General features: G+C 45.6%; 2 protein-coding genes across 8 annotated transcripts in view; both read left to right on the forward strand.

Moving 5' to 3' along the window:
- Positions 1–17,999, forward strand: part of Unc13b (unc-13 homolog B) — a 192,244-nt gene extending 174,245 nt beyond the window's left edge. Inside the window, exons 16-31 of the mRNA XM_055597640.1 lie at positions 3,170–3,395; positions 4,301–4,386; positions 9,844–9,970; positions 10,176–10,272; positions 10,481–10,624; positions 11,088–11,165; positions 11,625–11,702; positions 12,204–12,292; positions 12,502–12,654; positions 12,770–12,893; positions 13,002–13,058; positions 13,231–13,311; positions 13,769–13,916; positions 16,024–16,116; positions 16,250–16,409; positions 16,571–17,999. Coding sequence (XP_055453615.1) covers positions 3,170–3,395; positions 4,301–4,386; positions 9,844–9,970; positions 10,176–10,272; positions 10,481–10,624; positions 11,088–11,165; positions 11,625–11,702; positions 12,204–12,292; positions 12,502–12,654; positions 12,770–12,893; positions 13,002–13,058; positions 13,231–13,311; positions 13,769–13,916; positions 16,024–16,116; positions 16,250–16,409; positions 16,571–16,856 — 2,027 coding nt within the window. The 3' untranslated portion in view covers positions 16,857–17,999. The remainder of the gene's footprint in view (positions 1–3,169; positions 3,396–4,300; positions 4,387–9,843; positions 9,971–10,175; positions 10,273–10,480; positions 10,625–11,087; positions 11,166–11,624; positions 11,703–12,203; positions 12,293–12,501; positions 12,655–12,769; positions 12,894–13,001; positions 13,059–13,230; positions 13,312–13,768; positions 13,917–16,023; positions 16,117–16,249; positions 16,410–16,570) is intronic.
- A 2,177-nt stretch (positions 18,000–20,176) lies between these two features.
- LOC129669401 (phospholipid-transporting ATPase FetA) overlaps positions 20,177–23,494 on the forward strand; it is a 106,358-nt gene continuing 103,040 nt past the window's right edge. For all 7 annotated transcript variants that reach the window (XM_055597610.1, XM_055597612.1, XM_055597614.1 and 4 more), the window contains exon 1: positions 20,177–20,233. The gene's annotated coding sequence lies outside the window, so the exon portion shown is untranslated. The remainder of the gene's footprint in view (positions 20,234–23,494) is intronic.

Below are 23,494 nucleotides of genomic sequence, written 5' to 3' on the forward strand. Positions count from 1 at the left end.
ACACACACACACACACACACACACACACACACACACACACACACACACGGAAGTCAGAGGGATACTTTTAGGAATTGGTTCTTTCTTTCTACCATGTTAGTCCCAGGGATTGAACTCAGGTCATGAGACTTGGTGACAGGTGCCTTTACCTGCTGAGCCACTCTTTCTAGATACTTCCAACTATACCTCTTCTCTGACACCCACTTAAAAGCCAGGACTTCATTGTAGTTCAAATAACCTCAATTACAACTCGTGTCTAAAGAATGTCTTGTTAACTGTGCTTTTGCAATTCACTTTCCTTCGGTGCAATAAACACAAACACACAGTACAACAAGTGTACACATGTGTATACGTATGTATGTGTGTGTGTGTGTGTGTGTATAGATGCATGTGTGTATATATGTATGCATGCATATGTATATAAAATGTCCTGAGCCAGGTTAAGTGCTCCCTGAAGAACTCCCCAGTTTCAAAAGTATGCATTTATAGTCAGTGTGTTCCTTAAGAAGTGTTTTGAGAAAGGGATAAGACTGAAGGGATTCCAAGGAGGAAGAATTCAGTCTTGATTCGACAATGGAAAAACTACATATAAAAAGGGAGATAGATCTTGAAATCTATTGAACATCCATCTTATAGTCAATATATCCAATCTATAATGCTTCTGTGGAGGACCTTAGTACAGATCTAAGACAATGCTTCTCAACCTGTGGGTTGTGACCCCTTTGGAAGTTAACAACTCTTTCATGGGGCAGCCTAAGATCATTAGAAAACATGTGTTTACATTACAATTCACATAGTAGTAAAATTACAGTTATGAAGTAGTAAGAAAATTAATGTTATGGTTGGGGTTACCACACATGAGGAACTGTGTTAAAGGGAAGTTTAACTGTTAAACTGTGGGAAGGTTGAGAGCCACTGTTCTAAGATCTCTTGTCATTCTTCCTTCTTTCATCCTAAATGTTCTTTTTATGCCAGCCATGTATCTAATGCTTACCCCCTTTAATGGTTTTATAAATCCTTCCACTGGTTCTCATGTCCATGGGAGGCCTTTCCAGAGCCTTTGTTTAACTTGGTTAATTCTGGGCTCTTCTGTCATTCATGTATGGATTCTCTTTGGCTAGGGAAAGATGCTGTTCTCAGCTTTGATCTTTAAACCATGTAGACAGTTCAATATTTGATCTCTCTGCCCCAGCATAATAATGAACTAGACTCTGAAAAAGGCCTCAAATGCTTCAGAGACTTGGCTTTAGCCTTTTTCTTTTACTGTCTGCTTTCTGCTTCCCATGAGGCAATGTATACCCTCCAGTAAGCCCTTGGAGTTTTATGTTTGTTTTAATATTTCCATCTACTAGTCTGTAGTCATAGGGTCATTTATCCACCCATTCACTTAACAAATGAAGTATTAGAATGTAAAGCCAAGGGGGCTGGAGAGATGGCTGAGAGGTTAAGAGCACTGTCTGCTCTTCCAAAGGTCCTGAGTTTATTTCTCAGCAACCACATGGTGGCTCACAACCATCTATTGTGAGATCTGGTGCCCTCTTCTGGTGTGCAGGCACATGTGCAGGCAGAATGCTGTATAAACCAACCAACCAACCAACCAACCAACCAACCAACCAACCAACCAACAAATAAATATTTAAAAAAAGAATGTAAAGCCAAATAAAACACATTTCTGCCTTGGGGAAAATTATTGTTTGGTAGAAATGAGGGCAAGTTACTGCATTTATCATTCTTTTGATGATATATGATAAAATAATGTTATTTTATCATAGTATTAGATGCCAGAAATTCATAGACTGTGTTCTTGAAGCCCAGGGAGGGGGCATCTAACCAAGCCAAGAGTGTCAGAAACAACTTTGTGGAAGTAAAGGTCAACCTGGATTTTGAAGAAGGAGTAGAACTGATATCAACAAAGGAGCTGAAGGAAAGAAGGGGGGGATAAAGTATTTGAGGCACAGAATTGTGCATGAGCATGTTAGTTTAAGAAATCATGGGCAGTTTCATTCAGGTGTTTATAACTTCAGACTCTGGAGTTCATCTATTGTGGGATCAAATTGTAGCTCTGTGATAGTGGGCAAGTCATAGAACCTCACTGTGTTTCAGTCTCCTCATCCAAAAATGAGAAACTAATAATGTGTACTCAATAATCAGCAAGAAGATGAAATGAGGTAGTGTATACAAAGCTTTTAGCACCCTTCCAGGCACCACAATCAGTGGTGGCCATGATGCAGTACAACACAAGAGAGTTGGGAAGGCATGAATGGATAGAGAAGGGAACATTTTGAAGATGTGTCTGGGGAGGTAGTCTAACTTAACTGCCGGCCAGGGAAGAGCTGTAAGCAGAAATGTCAGATGCTGAGATTTCCTTATAGAGCAATAGCTGGCAGCTTACTGGAGGATGTAGTGGACTGGAGTTCAAAGGCCAAGGGGTGTCTTTTGAATGAGTCTTTGCTGGGATAGTGGCAGAAAACTAAAAGAAAAAGATGCATGTGAGCGATACTGAGGTCGACTCAAGAGCATGTAGGTTCAGTCCTGGTTTCTGCTGATTTCTTGTTATTGCAGGCTCATTAGGGTATTTTGGAGAATGCAGCGACATATAGTGTCCACAGAAAAGTTTCATCCCTGTCCTGGGCAGCTCCACCGTTGCCTTTGTTCCTGTGAGAGAGAATGTCCTGTCCAGTCTCTGTAGTGATCACAGTTTGTCTTTGCCTGGGGTCTGGATGTGAGGGACTCTGCTCTTCCTGAGATCCTTTGTCGTATTCCTTTGTCTACTCCTGTTCCACTGAGAGTTAGGTCATACTGCATGTAGGCTCTGTCCTGAACTTGAAGGAGCATCTCAGAGATGGGATATTGCTGTGTGCTGGGTGAAATGTGGGTCTGAAGAAGGACATCTGGAAGAGGGGAGTTGCCTGGGCGTGGGTGGACCTTACAGAACCAGACCCACGTTAATGAGGCTGGAAGAAGTTCTTTTCACCCAGCGTCACATGTCCATAGTAACTAAGAGAGGGAATACAGGTGTCTTTACATGTCTCTGACTGTCTAAGCTTACCAGAGCAGTACCCCGGAGTGGAGGACAGCAATTCTCAATGATTGAAGGGTTTCTCTCTTATGGAACAGAGGCAGCCATTTGGAAGACATGTCCCAGAGAGGAAGTGTCCCTGAGTAATAGGCATGGTGAAGGGAAAAGGAAAGAAAGCTTTTCAATGCTGTTATGACTATCTCCCTTTCTTCTCGTCTCCCTTGCCCACCCCTCCACCACCCAACAAGAAGCAGGAACAACCACTAGAGGAACCAGGGCCCAGCATTCGGAACTTGGATTTCTGGCCCAAACTTATTACACTCATTGTGTCAATCATAGAAGAGGATAAGAATTCCTACACACCTGTTCTGAACCAGTGAGTATCACCCTACTTGGCTCTGTCTGGTTGTTGATTGCTCTGTCCATCTGTCTAACAGCCTCTTTCTTTCTATCTCTGTATGTTTGCAGTGCCACTTCTTCCAACTGTCCGTCCATCTGTCCCTCTGTCCCTTGTATCTGTCTGGGTAACTGTTTCTGGAGTCAGGTGTGGCAATATAAGGGGCCCCTATCCAGAATGGGATAGCCTCCTCAGAGAGAAAGGCTTCTGGGACTGCAGGGTTAGGGGAGCCCCAGGGGTGCAGAGCCTGTGTGTGCATGTGCCTGTCCACATAAAGCTGACTTTCTTTTTTTTAATATAATTTTTTCATTTTTTATATTAATTACAGTTTATTTACTTCGTGTCCCAGCTGTAGCCCCCTCCCTCATCTCCTCCTTGCCCCTCTCTAAGTTCACTTGTAGGGGAGGTCCTCCTCCCCTTCCATCTGACCGTAGCTTATCAGGTCTCAGCAGGGCTGGCTGCAATGTCCTCTGTGGTCTAGCTAGGCTGCTCCTCCCATGGGGGGCTGGGGAGGTCAAAGAACTAGCCATAGAGTTCATGAAAGCTGGCCTTCTTAAGGCCTTACCCCCTCCTCTTTCTCCTGCAGCTTATCTATCCTGGGCCCTCCCCTCAGCCTCAGCCCTCCTCAGGGATCCAATGCCTTATCTTTTCTTAGCTTCTGGGAACTCTTACTACATTCTTACTGGGCTCATCATAGCTAATATGGCCCCTCTCCCTCTTATCCTACCATGGGTCCCTGGGCCCCATTTCTCCAAACTAAGCCTAGTTCTGTGGCCTAGGACTTTCTTCTCTTCATTATGTCTTGTTAGAACTAGGAACCTTGGGATAAATAAAATAAAATAGCTCTTGCCTGGATGTTTACTGTGTTTTTTTCCATCCCTCAGGTTTCCTCAGGAGTTGAATGTAGGGAAAGTCAGTGCAGAAGTGATGTGGAATCTGTTTGCACAAGACATGAAGTATGCATTGGAGGGTAAGGGTCTGCCGGGCTCCATCTACCTCAGAAGCTGCCTCTTTCCTTTCCTAGACAACTTCAAGTTCTGGGTAAAGAGTGTAGTAAGAAACAAGAGGGCTTCTAGCCATGGTGGCAGTAAGCTATGGAAGGCAGTGGATGGACAAAGCTGCAGCCAAAAGAAAGAAGGAAAGTGGGCATGCAGATGGAGGTTTCTCCTTCCAGCTTTGTAACAAGCGACTATGCAGGACCTTTCCAGCACAGAGAGCAGCTTCACCCGTGGTGAATGTTTTCAGAATGGTGGCTTGCTTCCTAGAGGATGGTCTTATTGGACTTACGCCAGTTTTGAAGGGCAAGAGAAGCTTAAATATACAGAGAAGTCATTATTTTCTTAAACTTACTGGCCTGACTTTTTTGAAACCTGCTCAGAAAGCTACTTCCCTCACCTGTAAGGCAAAGCCACAGATAAGTTACTATTCACTCTGTTCATTCAGCTCATTCTTTTCTCCATTTTTCACCTTCACAAAGATACCACTTTCTGTCTGTGTCAAACTCTGATCTGTGCTCATCCGTGCTCACCAGTTTGGCTGGCTGCTGTATCTGTTAGTAGCTCCTCAGTCTGTGAAAGTGGATCTAGAAGGAAAAGGAGCCATCTGGGACAAGCTTAGGGCAGAGTTTGCACTTCGCTTGCACAGATCATTCTCAGACTCTGGGGCATGTGAGGTTTAGAATCAGGGACTCTTCAGGTTGAAAGACACTTTGAAGGTCTGTGCTAACTTGTTAGAGCCAGACCACATGTGTGACTTAGATGTGTAATTCATCCCCAGAGCAGAGACTGAGTCATGCTGACAGTGGGTTTATCTTTCCGGGGCTGTAGTGCACACATTGGTTGAAAAGTTTATATAGGTTTTACCTGACATCATTACCTCAGCGAGACAGCACCCACCAAGCCTGATGGGAAGAGCATCTATGGTGAGCTTAACAGGGGAAGGAAATACCTCTGAAAAGTGAACAACTCACAGATGGGTAATGTAACAGGTGGAGTTATTCAGGATATTTTATGAGTTAAAGGGAAACCTGCTTGCTAGGCTTCAGGCCCTTTACCTCGTGCAAGCAAAGTCGGCTTGATTTTTCAGCTGCTTAAATTTCCTATTTAAGTGAGTTCCTATTTTTCTCATCTGTAAGTAGGAATAGCAGGGGCATCTGCTTCCTGATCTGGTAAGCTGGCTGAAGTACAGAAGTACAGAGGTAGCAAATGCCCAGGCAATTATTCAGCTCAGAGGAAAGCTGAACCATTAGGAACAAGAAGGGACCATTAATCTATGTAACACATGTGTGGAGATTTAAAAATTCAACTCCATGGTTGATAGGGGTAGCAAAGAGAAGGGGGGTGCACATAGTGAAAGGTGGTTGTACTAATAGTTTGTAGGAATAAGGGAGAGGCTGGGATTATAGCAGAGAAATGGAAATGGAAGAATGGGTCTTAATAGATGTTAGATAACAGGAACTGCGGATTCTCAGAATGTGAAGGGCAAGTTTAGAGAAAGAGGCTGGGGACTTAGATGATAAGAACACAGCATTGATCCTGATTATAGAAGGGAAGTTGAAAATACTGCCCTTCACTAGGCATGGCAGAGAAGAGGCTCTACCACGAAGATGGCAAGTTCAAGGCCAGCCTAGGATGCCTGTTGAGTTCCAGGCCATTACTGGGCAATTTAGTGATTGACAAACACTAAATTGTAATTACTGTGTAACTACCCTCCCGCTTAAAATATGAAATGTAAGATTCTGTTCTGCTCCGTTGCAGTAAATCCCAGCCCCATTTGCCATTTATTGAGCATTTCTTTGTGCCAGGCACTATGTTATTTGTTGAGGACTTGCTAAGATGAGTAAGGCAGAGCATCGACTCTTGAGAAGCTCATAGGACAGTCTAGAAAAAAGATTTATAAACTGGTGGTTACAATACAAAGTTCTAAATATCACAAAAAGAATGAATATAGGGTGCTGAAATCATAAAAGAGAACCATGTAACCAGGTTTGCAATACCAAAAATGTACAATGCAAAAAGCCAAAGTACAAGAAGACATTGTTAGTGAGGAGAGATGATAGTAATGACAGCAAAGGAAGCATAGAACACTTGTGCAGAGGACACAGCATATGTTTTGCTTTGAGAAATGGAAGCAAAGCAGCAGTTCACAATTTCTTACACTGCAGAGGACAAGACAAGAAAAGTAGTCAATGAGCGATAAGGCTGGAAAGGTAAAGATGGGCCTAGATCATAAGGGACAACGTGTGCCATGTGGAGGCCTCCAGACTCACTCTTGAGGCAGGTGGGAGTCACTCACACCCTAAGCATGAGGCTGACATGATCAGATTTATCATAGCGAAAGGCCGCGAGCTCACTCTTAGTATCCTATGAAGAGTAAATTGGAGGAGAATGGCCGTCTGATGACCACCTTGTGGTCCAGTTCAGGTTAAAAACAATGGTAATGATACCTAGGCAGAGCCGGCTGTGTTGGCACATCCCTGTGATCCCAGCACTCAGGGAGGCAGCAGCAGGTGGATCTCTGTGAGCTCAAGGCCAGCCTGGTCTGCAAAGTGAGTCCATGACCGCTAGGACTACACAGAGAAACCCTGTCTTGAGCAACAAACAAAAAAAAGATACCTAGGCAGGTAATAGTGTAACTAGAAGGAAATAAATAGAGGCAGTTTGTAGGTAAAATGGTTAGGCACTGATGATTTTGGGAGATGGAGTAGGGACGGTACTGAAGATAAAACCAAGGGCCTTGTGCATGTTAGACAAGTATCCTATCAGGCCTTGAATTTGCAATCCTTCTGAGTATCTGGGATCACAGGCCTCTACCACCATAATGTTGTCCTGTGAAAGCTGCTGATTTATTTGCGTTCAAGTAGACAGAAAGAAGACATATTTTAGGGCATTTACCTTTGAATAATATTGTAAGATTAGTTGGCATATTCTGTTCAACTTCACTTTGGAGGTGATAAGATGGCAAGAGGTGGAAGGACACAAGTTAAACTTAGGTACACTATTCCCTTAGAATCTTTACAGACATTACCAGAGTTAGAGATGTAGGAGAGATCATGAGGTTGAAAGAGCCCTTTAGGAATGAAAGATGGAAGAAAGAAAACAGGGCCAGGGAGATGGCTCAGTGGGTACAAAAGCTCTGCCCGCACAATTCTGATGATGCCACTTCCAGAACCCATGTAAAAAGCTGGATGCGGGCCAAACAAGGTAGCACATGCTTTAACCCAGCATTTAGGAAGCAGAGGCAAGAGGACCAGTCTCTCTAAGCTTGAGGCCAGCCTGATCTACACAGCAAGTACCAAGCCAACCAGGGCTATAGAGAGAGACCCTGTTTAGAGGGGCAGCGAGTGGCAGGTACAGCAGGCTGGCTAGCCTGGAGTTTCTGTACCTCACCTGAAATATCAGAGAAACACTGCCTCAACAAGCTGGAACATATGAACTAACTTCTAAGGTTGTCCTCTGACATCCATGTGTGGATACACACATACACAATACATAAGAGAATAAATAAATAAAAATGTTAAAACCCAAGCCAAGAACAGGTTATGGAAACATCATTACCCCTTCTGACAGGTTAACCCCATCCTACAAGTAACAGCAATCTCATGCAATTTGCATACAATATCCAGATTTAGTCCTTAGATGCCAAGGCATGTTTTGTTTGAGACAGAGTCTTTCCTTGGCTTGCAGCTTCACTAAGTTGTCTGGCAGGCCCATGAGCTTTCAGGAATCTACCTGTCTCCACCTCCCAACTTGCTACCGTGCCCAGCTTCTTATGTAGGTTCTGGAATCTGAACTTAGGTCCTCATGCTAATGAGTCAAGCAATTTACCAACTGAGCTATCTCCCCAGTGCCCTCATGCAGCCTTGCTGGACATTAATTTTTTGGATCTTTTTAGAAAAAAGTTTACCCAGTGTTTGAACACTCACCTATTTAGTGTGTTTGTACTGAAGTTAATGTTTGACATGGAAATTGAGGCCCAGAGAACACATAATGGATTGTCAGAGGATGTAAGAGTTATATTCAAAAACAGTAACTCAAAGGTCCTGAAACAAAAGAAATGTTTAGGAGTTACCGGGAAGCCCTGCCCCCATTTCCACTGTGTCCTTGACCAAGCATGAGGGGGAGGGTGCACCCTGTGCTGTCGCTGTTTCAAGGTCTGGGGCTGGTTCAAGAGCGTCAGGGAATTGGGTAGAAAAGAGGATCATGGCTGTCTCGGTTTTCCTACTCTTTGTTGCTCATTGGTGTCTTTGCTGTGTCACAGCAACTGCTATCATTCGTATTCGAAAAGTCGTCTTTGCTGGTGGTAAGAACTTTTGGTTGTCCCATTTGCCTCTAGTCTTATATGCTTCCTTCTCCTGCTCCCTGCTTCCTAGAAGAGATGGCAAATGCAATTTTGGGTTACAGTGGTCCTACAGTACCAGAAGGTGAAAGTCTAGGAAGCCCAGGCTTCCCTGTCCATGATGAGTGTCTGCTGCACTAGTCACTAGAGCCAGTATCCCCAGACTACATGTTCTTCTTTGTCTTGGAGGAACAATACTTAGCTATCTCGAAGATAAGCAATGACATCTCCAAGGATGCCAGCAGCTTTTTCTCTCTTAGTTTCTCCTTCTTTGTAACCTTTATATTAACACACATTGACTTTTATTATCCAAATTAATACTTCAGCTCTAAAGGGTAGGTATGAAGATACTGTGTGGGCATTACCCTAAACTCAGGGTCAGCCGTGAGCGAGCTTCACCCTAGATTGTGATTCAGCTAGCTAACCCATCAACTCCATAGTAGTAGTCCTATTTGCTTCAGCATGGTGGCCTGTTCTGTGTTTGCATAGTTTTCAAACTAATGATCCTTATTTGCATATTTCCATGAGAGCTCATTTTCTGTGTTTCAGCTCTTCTTGGGAGCTCTTCACTTTACTGTAAGGTTTTATCATATGGCTGTGTCGCTGTCTTTGTGTTTGGTTTTCTCTATCTCTGGTGGTTTCCATTAACATATTCATGCCGTGTACAACTTCATATCTCTTCATTTAGGATAGGATAGATCAGTTACTAAGATTGAAAATAAACAACACTTGTCTTTCCTTCCCACCAGCACCTTCTAGTCCCTGGCAGACTCACTAATTATCATTAGCACACTTTCTTTTCTTCAGCAGAGACCAGAGTTCTTACTTTGTACTTGTAAAAGTTAGAGCGTGAAGACTCTAGACTTTCCTTAGCTTAGCCTCTGTAAGCCAAGGTTTGGTCCAGGCTCTCGGAGGATGGCTGAGTAGGGCACTACTCAGTGTGGGTGTGAAGGTAGACATCAGGATGTCAGAAGGACTCGCCAGTCCCCTGTCTTCTAAGCTCTCTGGCAGAGCCATCTGTCTACTGCCTTAGGACATGCAGCAACCATGGCTCTTGCTGAAGCTTGATCCAGCTTCCTCTCCTCACTAGAACATGAGAAAGACCGGCTGTGCCAGAGCGCCGACTACATGAACCTGCACTTCAAGGTGAAGTGGCTGTACAATGAGTATGTGCGGGACCTGCCTGCGCTCCAGGGGCAGGCGCCTGAGTACCCCACGTGAGTCTGGGCAAAGAAGAGGGCAGCCTCTGAGTGGGTAAGGAGTTCCGTAGGCTAGGCTCAGATTGCCTGGTGCAGTCTGCTGTAGAAAGAGAAGTTGTGATACCCTGCCCTCGAGAAGAGTTCATCATCTAGAGGAGCTGTCAGGTATATACCAGTATATACCAGTTACCTTCAGTTTTTGGATCTCCTGTCCTGACTATAGGTGGTTTGAGCAGTTTGTGCTGCAGTGGCTACATGAGAATGAAGATGTGTCCTTGGAGTTCCTGCATGGGGCCCTGGAACGAGATAAGAAGGATGGGGTAAGTCGGGGACTTTGACTATACTGTGGTCAGCCCAGGTCTCAGCATTCAGCTATTAGCTGCAAGCTTTGGGCTTCTGCTCTGCTGATCTGCCCTGTCCTATAGAATCTGCAGGAAAGCTATGGAGAGCATAGAACCACCCCTGCTAAACAGAGCTCTTTCAAAGCCCAAGGCTACAAATGGTTACTTCATGTGTGTTCTTACTTAGTTCCAGCAGACATCTGAGCATGCACTCTTTTCCTGTTCTGTGGTGGACGTCTTTACACAACTCAACCAGAGCTTTGAGATCATCCGGAAGTTGGAATGCCCGGACCCCACCATCCTTGCCCACTATATGAGAAGGTTTGCGAAGGTAACAGTGGATCTCCTGGACCCTTGCCCCTTCACACTCATACCTACTCATAGGCCTGAGTTCCACCCTCTTCCACGGTGGACTTCAGGCAAAGCCTTACATTACCTGCTTCCCCTTTGCTATGTCTCAAGCAGACAGATAAGGTTTCAGTTCTGTTCTGCAGTTGAGAAGGAGCACTGCTTCTTTCTGTGAGAGTCCTTTGCTTTCTTGATATTTTGGGGGTTTGTTTTGTTTCGTATATTTGAGACCTGGTCTTGCTATATAGCCCTGGCTGGCCTAGAACCCATTATGTAGCCCAGGTTGGCTTTGAACCTGAAGCAGTCCAAGCATGTGCCTCATGAGTGCTGGGACTATATGTGTGCACCACTATAGCCAGCTCCCGCTGTTATGGTGCTGGGATGCGAAATGGGATGTCAGGCAGGGCCCTTGTGGTGACGTGAAAGGTTTTCTTCTCTTTTCTCAGACCATCGGGAAAGTGCTGATGCAGTATGCAGACATCTTATCAAAGAACTTCCCAGCTTACTGCTCAAAGGAGAAACTGGTAGGGCCAGGCACTGGGCACTGAGAGGAAGGGAGTGGGACATTTGAATGGGCCTCAGTGTTCTTGACTTGTGGCTCCCTTCATGCTTTGTTTGAGGCTCATGACACAAGATAATGAGACATTACCTCTGAGCCTCCATTTTGTGATTTTTTTTCCCTCCACTAAGTATTTACTTAGTCTTTTTTTAAAATAAAATATAGAAATTCACAGAGTTCTAAAGAGTAGTATCATGCACCCTTGTATAACTACCACCTAGCTTAAATTTAGGCAAAAATGTTTGCTGCTAGACTTTGTTTAAAGAGAGTCATTTGAATTGGCTCCATATCTAAGTCTTTAGGGTGAGATCTATGCAGTGTGCAGTCCCTGTAGCCTTGGAATAGTTAAAAAATGAGGGACCCTATACTAATGGGTGTTGTGCTGAAAGGAGCTAAGACTGAAGGGATCTGTCTGTCCCCAAAGCCCTGCATCTTGATGAACAACATGCAGCAACTGAGGGTCCAGCTGGAGAAGATGTTTGAGGCCATGGGAGGCCAAGAGGTAAGTCTGAGGGCATATGGTTACTGTGTTTTGCCTGGGCTGAGTTGCCTTGCCATAGAACTCTACCCTCTCTCAATTACGGCTAGGTGTTTAGCTTTCAGACTTAAAATGGCTTCACTTGAGGTAGGCATTCTGGTAAAATCCTAGAAAGCTAACGTGGCCACTGGGATATGGTACTAACCCAGAGGAACAAGCATACATGAGAGAGAACCAGACATTTGAGGTATGGTCCTAGGAAGGAGAATTAGCCATTGGCATATGTTTTTAAGAAGAACAATTGGGCTTGGGGAGGGTGGTCCTAGGAAGGTGGAGAAATTTGGGATATTAGCCTAGGAGAGAGGAGTAAACATTGAGATATAGTCTTAGGAAGGAGGAGAGAGCACTGAGATATGGTTCTAGGATGGAGAAGGGGGTGTTGGGGACTTAGCCCTAAGAAGGGAAATAATGGTATATAAAGAAGTAAGAAGAAGCAGCCTGACCTGGTCATCCCTGTGGATACAGCTGGACTCTGAAGCTGCAGACAGTCTGAAGGAGCTGCAGGTGAAACTGAATACAGTTCTGGATGAGCTCAGCATGGTGTTTGGAAACAGGTCAGTGGCCCCCAAATTACATGGCCTTTAGAACCAGATGTAGTTCCTGGCCTTTCCTAGAGCTGCTACCCATCCCCATGGGTAGCATGTCTTTAGATATGCCTGCTTATTGTCCCTCATGGAGATGCAGCCTAAAGAGTTTAAATTTCTCCTGTTGCTCCAGTATCAATGTGGAGACAGGGAGGGCTCTACTGTGGGCCCATGTGTAGCTTCCAGGTGCGGATTGATGAATGCGTTCGACAAATGGCTGACATCCTGGGCCAAGTTCGGGGCACAGGGAATGCATCCCCCAATGCCAGGACCTCGGTGGCTCAGGATGCAGACAGTGTGCTGCGACCTCTCATGGATTTCCTGGATGGCAAGTGAGTATAGTACTCTGAGAGGAAAAGGCAAGCTGAGGCCATCAGACAGAGGAGCCTCAGTGGGAGCAGGCACTGCAGACCTTTCCCTAGACTCACCTGTTGACTGCATCTGTAGCCTCACGCTTTTTGCTGCTGTGTGTGAGAAGACTGTTCTGAAGCGAGTCCTGAAGGAGCTCTGGAGGGTGGTGATGAATACCATGGAACGGGTGATCGTCCTGCCCCCACTCACTGACCACACAGTAAGAGCACCACCCACCCAGTTGCTCCCATTGTCTCCTTTTCCCTCACTCTGCACTTCCTGATCATGTCTGCAGTCCTCTGTTTCTGACTGATCTCTCTCTGCCCAGGGCACCCAGCTGATCTTAACTGCTGCCAAGGAGCTGAGCCAGCTTTCCAAACTCAAGGTTCTCGGGATGTGGGGTCCATGAGGCTGCAGTGTGTGTGTGTGGGGGGGTGCCTCGGGCTTAAAGGAGGGGCGATAGTGACTACTGTGGGTCCTATTTTTGAACTGGCTGAGGGGGCACTGCATTTATGACTGTCTGGGCTCTCCTACTACTGCTTTCTCTGGGATTCCAGGACCACATGGTACGAGAGGAAACAAGGAATCTCACTCCAAAGCAGTGTGCCGTCCTCGACCTGGCCTTGGACACCATCAAGGTGGAGACTTTCCCCTTTTCTAGACTCTCCTGTGCACACTTGTCCTTGGTGTTTCGCCCTGCCAGACTAGCTGTCAGGCTCTTAGCTTTCCACATCCAAAGAACAAGGCCTAGGCAGTTTTAGGGATAGAGACAGAAAGAGAAATGATTCCAAGTCCAAGACACAAGAGTGGTCAGGTGATAACATGTCAGGTGCATGTGAACTGTGACTTAGGCATCTGAGGTGTCGAGTTCCCTACTTTTGGCTCTTCTCTCTACCTAAAATGCTTTTATCTCATACCTGCCCAACTAGATGAGTCCTTTCTTCAAATAGCACCTGCCCCTCAAACAGAATCTGCCCCAAGTGATGCTGAAGGGCTGTGGCTGGCTCTGTGGGCGCTGCTGATCACAGTTTGTCAAAGGCCAATTGGGGAGCTGCCTCTGTGAGGGGATAAAGCAGGTGCTCATTTATCTTTCAGCAATACTTCCATGCAGGAGGCAATGGTTTGAAGAAAACCTTTCTGGAAAAGAGCCCAGACCTGCAGTCTCTGCGTTATGCCCTGTCTCTTTATACACAGACAACAGACACGCTCATCAAGACATTTGTGCGTTCACAAACTGCCCAGGGTAAGAGCCTACAGGCTATGTGTTCCCACCTCCCCTCCCACATACAGTGCCTGTAGGGAATTACTATTATTTAGCCTGTGGAGAGGATCCGATTTCTCCTTCAAGCTTGAATCTCAACATTAAATCCTTATCTTCAGTACTTACCCAGGCATATACCTATACTAGGCAGGAGAATGAGAGTCATGGGGGCTTTGAAAATGTGTCTGGGATTTCTTTATTCTTGTCCCTGGAAATTTCCTTCCCAGTGCACATTTACTGGGCTCCGATTCATAATGTTGAAGAAGGAAGAAATGTTTGTGAGGAAGCTTTGACAGGGAATGGTAGGATACACGTGGAGCCTTAGAGCTTTACCTGGTGGTGTTTTGGAGAGAAAGAGCAAAGGGCTCCCCAGACCCTACAGCATGGATAAAAAGAAGACTAAGGCAAAGCATGGACAGCTGAAGGGTGTACATAGCAGAGGCTGTAGCTCAAGAATGATGCTTATGCACTGGGGACCAGACAGCTGGGTTGGCTTGTTTTGGGGGGAAGGACAGATTTTTGTCTTGGGAATTTTCAGCCCCGAAACTACTTCTTACTCATGGTTATGCCTGTTCAAACCAAAGCACATCTGCAAAGAGAGGCTTATCCTCTAATTCAGACCTGGTCCCGAAGCAGGATCCTTCCAGGAGGCACCTGCAGGCACTGACTCAGGCAGCCAGCCAGCACTGTGAGCCTGATGGCACAGCAGGAGTGGGAGGTTGACTCACTGCTGTGGATGTGGCTGGACCAGAAGGGGGACGTCTAGGCAGTTAAGACTAGACGTGACTGGAGGAGAGGAAATGGAAGGATTGTACATTACTGCTCCATTTTCTATAGCTGTCCTTAGTCCAGGGTCTGCAGGACAAAACAAGAGAAGCAGGTGTGGGGATGGCTGAAGAGGATGGGGAGAACTTTTGGAGAGCTGAGGACATGTCAAGCTTGTAATATCAGGGAGGTTCTGAGTGAATCCAGAAAGGCATTTTGGAAGCACTGAGCTATAGGTAGTAACAGTGAAGAAGGGGCCTGAAGTACTAGCAGGGCTATACCATAGGGAGACTACGTATGCATGATTTTGTCTGCTGTCACCTAAGGGGCTAGGAAATCATAACCTGCCATGTCTCCCTTGCCCTGTTGGCCTTAGGTACTTTCTGTCTACATTTTCTACTGTTTTGTCATGATTTTGTTGCTCTCCAATCTGAGGAGGCTAATATGGAACACGAAGGCGTTGACCTTGGGTCTTGGGCTTCTGCATCCTGTCCCAGTCTGAGCTTCCTCAGAATGTCTATGAACTCTCTCAAATGGCTGTAAATCTTTGACCTCTAACCACTCTTCTTTGTCTATTCTCCTGCTGCTCACCTCTTGACTTCCTGTCCTCGCTCAGTACATGATGGGAAAGGTATTAGGTTTACTGCTAACGAGGACATTCGGCCAGAAAAGGGTATGTTCCTTTACATTATGCAGACATGAATCCAACCCTGACTGCCCCTGTGAATTACCGTAACCTGTCTGCTGGGGACCAGCTGTTAGAAGCTGAGGAGCTTTATGCTAGATCTTAGACCTTGGCAGTGTATGACTGACTCTCTTCAAAGACTGTGACTGGAGAATTGTTGTATGGATTGAAATAGTTCAAAGAAGGCCTCCCAAGCAAGTATACCCAGAAATCCCAAGGATAAGAATAAGTTTGCTTCTTCTCTTGCCTAGAGCATTCAGAGATAGCATAAGTCAGGGCACAGTAGTGCATGCCTATAATTTGAGAAATCAAGATGCTGAAGCAGGAGGCACTCAAGTTCAGGTCTAGCCTGCACTACTTAGGGAGTAAGAGCAAAAGGCAAAGAGAAGGAGGAAGGAGGGAGAGAATTCTCAGTGCATTTTCTAATTTTCTCCCAAGATGCTGCCATCTTATTCTGTGTTATAGTGCACTGCCTCATTCTTTCTCTTCCTTTTGTTCCTTCTTTCATCTGTTACTTCCCCATGACTACTGTGGATGATTCCTTCTTGCTTCAGGGTAGGGTGTGAGGTGGGCCATTTTAAACCCTCATTTGTCCTGGAATCTAGTTCTCCGGTGGGCAGTCATCTGTCTGTCTCTCAGGGGCCGGTGTGGATGATCCTGTGGGAGAAGTGTCTATTCAGGTGGACTTGTTTACACATCCTGGCACTGGGGAGCATAAGGTCACAGTGAAAGGTAAGTGCTGTTGACACTTTCTTGACCTTGGCCATTCATCCCTTAAAAGCAGGGGCTGCCCATCCCAGTGCTCCAGCCCAGTCCTTCCCAAGGGGAACATGGAAATGCTCACACTTCTCCCTTGTTTGGGCAGTGGTAGCAGCCAATGACCTCAAGTGGCAGACAGCAGGTATGTTCCGGCCTTTTGTGGAAGTGACCATGGTTGGCCCACACCAAGGTGATAAGAAGAGGAAATTCACAACCAAGTCTAAAAGCAACAACTGGACTCCCAAGTACAATGAGACATTTCACTTGTAAGTTATAGAGTAGGAAACCTACAGAGCTCTGGAATTGGGGAGTGCTGGGGTAAGGCTGAAGAGACTGGGAGTAGATGGATGATTTACATGTCAAACTTAGATGAATTCAGCAGAAAATGTTCATTTCTGCTTTTTTATCCTCTATCCTGTGCTCATAGCCTCCTGGGAAATGAAGAAGGTCCAGAGGCCTATGAGCTGCAGATCTGTGTGAAGGATTACTGCTTTGCCCGGGAGGATCATGTGATAGGACTGGCAGTGATGCCTCTGAGGGATGTGGCAGCCAAGGGCAGCTGTGCCTGCTGGTGCCCGCTGGGCCGGAAGATCCACATGGATGAGACAGGCATGACCATTCTCCGGATTCTGTCTCAGAGGAGCAATGATGAGGTAGCCCGGGAGTTCGTGAAGCTCAAATCAGAGTCTCGTTCCACAGAGGAAGGGAGTTGAAAATCTCTGGCTTGTGTGCCAACCAGACAGCATCCAACTGCACAGACCTTCAGCATAGAGTCCTCGTAGTCTGAAGGTGGGCTCTCCCAGTTAAGGATATCTAAGGAGAATCTTGGGGTAGTAAGACTATGGCTTTTCAGAGAAAAGTCCTGAATCCCTAACCGGTAGGTCTGTGGTGCTAGGAGTTGGGCTGTGGGATCTCCTTCATAGGTAGGTCTTCCCATAAATAGAGAGGGACAGGCATTTCCAAGAGTGTCAGCTATTCTTGGTAGACAACGGTCCACTCCACTTGCCACTTGTACCTTTCTCTAAACCACACTTTGTCCAGTTTGACACTTAGATGCTCATCATTAGAACTTGTTTAGAAGGACTGGAGCTTGTACCTGGCTGACTCCATGGAGATTGGCCAGAGCAAGAAGACACAGAATGGAATTCATTGTCACTTGAGCAGCAAGACTGGTTTGTGTGGCGCCAATCAGAATGGGACTTGGAAACTGAACAAGATGCCTCCTGCAAAGGAGCTGAGATACTTCCTTTGCTCAGAATATCTGTCATGTGTCAAAGCAGGTTCACATGGTGCTTTGGAACCCTGAGAGCAGAGAGCATTTCTTTGGAATCCAGGCACCAGGGGTCTCACCAGCCCAGAGTACTCCCAAATTCTCTCTTCCTGTGAGCAAGGAGGGATGCTTAGGACACACACAGAGTTTTCTTGAATAGTCTTTGAACAAAGCCAAAAATTGTGGAAAACGGTCTAAAAAGAGTTGTCACCTGTGACTACAACCTTCTGGCTGTCCTCCTTACAGAAAACATCTAGTCTTTGGCCTTCCTCTTTGGGGTCAGCTGCTATTCCCCCAGGTTGGTCAGTCCTCTGGATGGAGGGGACGTCAAATGCTGTCCAGAAGGTCAGAGACAGACCCTGTCGGTGGGCCAGATGATATTCCCGGACCCTTGCTCGGAAATGTGACTTGGTCCTTGGATTTCCTGACAGTAGCCTCCTGAAATTGCTGAGCACTCAACATTTGCACAGTGCACCAGTCAATGCACGAAGACACCAAGCATCATCACTGTTTTTAGTTGCTATATGTGCCATTGTTACAATAAATTTTAGGCTAGACTGTAATAAATTATCTCATAGCACCTTTAGAGTCTGGAATTCTGTGAAGATGTGGAAAACTGTAAAAATGTTTATCATATTTAATGATAGCTTTAGAAGCAATAACTCCTGGCTACAACCCAGCCCCCAGCTCCCAGCCCCCAGCCCCCGAGCCCTACTCCATGAATAGCCAAGTGGTGGAACCTAAGGTGGCTAGGATGAGCGCTGACTCGGTAGTCACTAAGTGGAATCATTTTGGTTTTGACCGAGAAAACCAAGTCTGATCAAGTCTTGCTACCTAGGATATCACCTTCTTGCAAAAGGCCCAGAAGAGAAGGAGATGGCATATGTCACTAAAAAGTAGCCCATACTTCTTCCTTGTCTAAGATCACCAGGACAGACCATAGCCTGTGCTGTGAAACAAGGCAGACGTGTACTGAGGAGAAATACAGAAAGTAGCACAGCGCTGAGGCTGCTATAGGCGGCACAGGTCAAGCATTTCGTCCCAGTTCTTCTCAAGGAAGATAAGCTGTGGTTAGAAAAAGGAAGGTTAAAATAAGGCTTGCTGGTATCAGACAAGGTGACACAAGAAATGTAGGCCTCACATACTCCTTCAGACTGCAATCAGCACCAGCTCCACTTCCATTGCTTGCTTAATAGATCCATTTTTGTTCAGTTGCCAAGTCATTTTCAAGCTTCTCCCTGCTTCCCTTTTAAAACAGCCACCACCTGTCATTTCTGCATCAAAATTGCCCCTAGGGCTGGCCAGAGTGGCTCACATTTTATAGGCTATGTTTAAAAATGAAATATTCCTATGAATCTATTATCTGTTTTCTAGTCCCACTACCACCAATTAAGGGTTAAGGGTTGATTGTGTTCATTTTCTCTGGCAGTTAAGGAATTAAAAGGCAGGGAGAAAAATCTCAACCATGATAGACAGGTAGCTTTAGAAAAATTGCAAACACAGCAAATGGGAGCAGACAGATTCAGCAGTTGGAAGAAAGCCTTTTATTATTAGTGAGAAAACATTGCCATATAGCAGGCACACACACAGACAAACCCTCTTGCAAAATGGAAGCTCTGCTTCTAAACTTGTGAAGTGTAAAGGATCTTTCTCCCCTGATTTAGGGCTGTTGAGTTTGAAGAAAGGAAGGACAGCTGGTTGGCCTACAGCTGTGCCTAAACATGTCCTTATTTGACCTTGAGCTTTTTGAACCACTCCATCAGTAGGGCCTCCATTGGCAGGATGGGTAAAGAAAGGGAGAAGGGTTATGGCCTTTTAAAAAGCGCCAGGCTTTTGTCTCAAGAGGGTGAAGAATCCAGACATCTTGAAAGTTCAAGGTCTTTATTACTTAGTCATGGCCCCTCTCATCTGTTTGGCTCTCAGAGACTCTAACTCCTAGTCTCATAATAGTGTTTTTAATTTTACCTCCTCTGGATCACTGATAAAGCCCAGCCTCTCTCCTTTTTAAAAAGTACTTAAAAATTTTGTTCTACTTATTTATTGTGTGTGGGGGGGTGTTTTGCCCGCATGTATGCCTGTGTACCACCTGGGTGTCTGATCCTCACAGAGGTCAAAGGAAGGCATCTGATCCTGGAACTGGAGTTTTGGGTGGTTACAGCTGCCATATGGATGTTTGGAATTGAACCCAGGATCTCTGTAAGAACAAGTGCTCTTAACCACTGAGCCAACCCTCTGGGTCCCTCCTCTTTCCCCATCAGTTAAATGCTACTAAGCAGTCACCCATGACTCCTAAGCTGAAACACTTTCTGGGAGGACACACCCACCACCTACCCACACACAATCCCGAAGCTATCCACTTGAATTATTGTCCTCACAGTTCCCTACCTGCTTGTGCGCTCTTGCCCCTCTGCGCTTTTTACATTCTTGTGTCCTTGTTGGAATGTCCAGCCACCCTTTCCACTACTTTTTAACCTGTCACCTCTGGGAAGCCACAGGGACGCTACCAACTCTGGGCAGCACTCTCCCTTGTTACTCTGTCTCCCCTCAACAGCGTGTGTAGTCAGCTCCTGGAAGGATCTGAGGATTTCATCTCTGGCCTCAGCCACCTCAGGGATTTAGGACTCAAGTACTTCAAAGACAGACTTTCATCTCTAGGATGCTTAAACAGTATCCTGGTAGAGGAGAGGGCTGCAGAAAGGGGCGTGGCTGAAGACGGGCACGGGGGTGGGAGGGGCCAGCCCTGGACGGAAGCTGTGGCTGTGTGGCACCTGCGCAGAAAGATGCGTTAAGATGGAGGTTGCTGGAGTAGAAGCCTGTGAGGTAAGCAGAGGGCGCCCGAGGAGAAGTCACGGCTTTCTTCCTGACTGACTTGGAGACCTTATCTTACGTTAACTACCTGCCGGGTGGTTAGTCATCCTCCTACTTGGTTGAGAGCTGTGGTAGTACTTCCCGAGTTTACCGCTCTTTCAGTATTCTTTGAATATACAGGTTTGCCCGGCGCTCCCAGAGACGTTTGTCCTGATACATCCAAAGAGAGCCTTTATCCTGTCCGATAACTCCCAGAGGGCACACATTTGTCCAGTTATTCCATAAAACATTATCTCCAAGTCCCCCAGCTATATCGTATTCCTGTTAACTATGGGAGTTTGCCCACTTCCCCAAGACTGTTAAGATTCTCGGTCATTTGCTATCACTGGCTTCTTTTGAATGCCTACCTGGCAGGAAAAATTAAACTCTACCACGAACAGACTTTCTAAATGTGAATAAATAGTTGTTTGTTTATGGACCTGGGGAACTACTGAGAGAGACATTGCTTCCTTTCTCCCCCTCCCTCCCTGGCTCTGTCTCTCTGTCTCTCCCCTCCCCCATTGTATAGCTATATATATATATTGATAATATATATCAATCATTGTGTAGACCAGACTGCCCTGGAACTTGTACTGATCCTCCTGCCTCTGCTTCCTTGCTGCTAGGATCACAAGTATAAAATGTGCTTGGAGCTCTTAAAGGCCAGAAGGGACCATTAGATCCCCTGAGGCTGTAGTTAATAGACAGCTATGAGCTGCCCTGTGTGGGTAGGGGTGGCTGCTGGAATCCAATGCCCCTGGAAGAGCAGCCAGTGCTCTTAACCACTGAGGCATCTCTCCAGCCCCTTGATACAGTTTTTAAATTTTATTTATTTTTTATTACAGTTTATTCACTTTGTATCCCCACTGTATCCCCCTCCCTCAGCTCCTTCCAATCCCACCCACCTTCCCTCTTTTCCCCCTATGCCCTTTCCCTAGTCCCCCGATAAGGGAGGACCTCCTCCCCTTCTCTCTGACCCTAGCCTATCAGGTCTCATCAAAGGCTGTCTGCATCATTTTCCTCTGTGGCCTGGCAAGGCTGCACCCCTCCAGGGGAAGGTGATCAAAGAGCCAGCCACTGTACCCCTTTACTAGGTAACCCACTTAGAAACTGAGAAGCCTATGGGCTTCCTCTGAACAGGGGCCCTGCAGAGACTGATACTCCAAGGACCATTCATGGAAAGGACCCTTGATAAAATTTTAAACAAAACAAAACAAAACAAAAAACAGGAAAATTTCAGGTTAGAAGATCTGAACTGGTGGATTTTTAAAAGATAGAATCACTTCCTTTAGCCTAAGAGTGTGGCATACCTGTTCACTGTGAATGTTTGGACTGGCGCAGAAGCAAGAAGGCCTCAGCTCTGACACACACTGTTCAGGAGTCTGGCCTTTAATATAACAGTTTGCTGGGATTGTTATTGGACTGGTAATTCCTTTCATATCTAACTCAGGGGTGAAATGGGCTCAGATACATAAAAGGACTTTGAAAACTATACTTTTTTATGCGAATAAAGAGATATTATTCTGGATCCTCTGTGTTCTGATAAATTAACTTTTAAGGATTTTGTCTTCCTTAGTTCCAGGTTCAAGAAAAATATTTTTGTTCAGCCATTACTGTATGTCAGGGATTCATCTAGGCACAGAGCCTAGTATTGGATAAGAAACAAATAACTCATAAATCTTGGGGTGGTCATCAGCATATTAATTATCTACTAGCTAATACAGGCTTAGCACCATATTGTAGTAGAAAGAATCTAAATTCTAGACTTTGCTGCTGTGTAACTATGAAAAAGACTCCTCTCTGTCAGCCTGAAATAAGGACTTGATGTGACCTCGAATGTTGTTTCCAGTTAGACTTCTCTAAATTGGTGAATTTATTGCCTTCCTAGGATGCCCCTATTGAAAAGCTGAACAGTCAGAACCATAAGAACAGGTCCTGAGGTCACACTCGACTGGGCACAGCAGCAGTAATGGCAGAGTCGGCCTGTTGTGTGGTAGAGTGCTCAGAGAGACAGTGGAAGACTAGGCAGACTGCGAAGGATGGAGACGTTGGAGTAGGAGGGAGGGAGGAGGCCCTTTCATATATTGGAAATTGAGTGGAATTCCGAAGGAGGAGAGCTTTTGTCTTTTATTATCCTTTTAAAAAGATTTAAAAATTTTAATTACGTGTGTGGGTCTGTGTATGGGTATGTGCTCTTGGATGCCAGTGCCCACTGAAGCCAGAGGGTTGGATTCTTCTGGAGCTGGTTGTTGGGAACTGCGTGATGCAGGTGCTGGGGATCAAACTCTGATCCTTTTCCAAGAACAGTCCATGCTCTTAACCTCTGAGCCATCTCTCTAGCCCCCATATATTATTTTCTAATGTAGCAGTCAGAGCCTTGGCAGAAGGGTGGATAATACAGTTATAAAGATACTTGAGGGCCTGGTAAAAGGACAAATCACCAGTATGAATGCTTTCCAAATAGTATAGTGTTCCTGGTGTTAAAATGTAAGGCTCAGCTCCTTACCTGTGTGAGGATGTTGGTGCCTTTGTTGAAGAGTGGCTGGAGAGAGGCTGGTGTATATGAAAGTACTCAGCATGGAGCCTCACTACACTCTAGATGCCCACTTTCTGTTAGATCTTCTCTAGCATACTCTTAAAGTGCAGGTGAACTGGCTGAGTGAAGGGGAGGATAAAGCCAATCGCCTGAAACCTGTTGCCCATTTGGACTTTGGCTTTTAATGGGAAAAAGTTAAGAAATCGTTGAAAAGTTCTACAGGATCCTTAACTTCTGACATCAGGGGTTTTTAACCATTCACTGGGGAGCACCTGGGCTTTGTTGTTCAGTGAGCCTTGATCACTTTTAAATTATTTAGGTCTTGAGTTCCTTTTATCGAACATGAGGAAGTATGTATTAATGGTCCTGAGCTTTGCATGCACATTGGAATCACTTAATCTTAGATAATACTGATGCCTTGAACCCACCACTATTTTGTTTATTTGTTGATTGCTTGGGTGGTTGGTTGGTTGGTTGGTTGGTTTCTCTGTGTGGTCCTGCCTATCCTGGAATTCACTCTGTAGACCAGGCTTGTCTTGAATTTAGAGATCTGCCTGCCTCTGTCTCCCAAGTGCTGGGATAAAAGGTGTGCACCACAGTCACCTGGTTTGAATCCACTTTTTTTTTTTTTAATTTGTTTAGTCTTGGCTGCATGCTAGGCTTTGAGATTTTTATTTCATCATGAACTGGGTGCTTCA

The sequence above is a fragment of the Psammomys obesus genome, unplaced genomic scaffold (genome assembly GCF_907164565.1).
Source record: "Psammomys obesus unplaced genomic scaffold, mPsaObe1.curated_primary_1811, whole genome shotgun sequence".
Classification (NCBI taxonomy): Eukaryota; Metazoa; Chordata; class Mammalia; order Rodentia; family Muridae; genus Psammomys; species Psammomys obesus.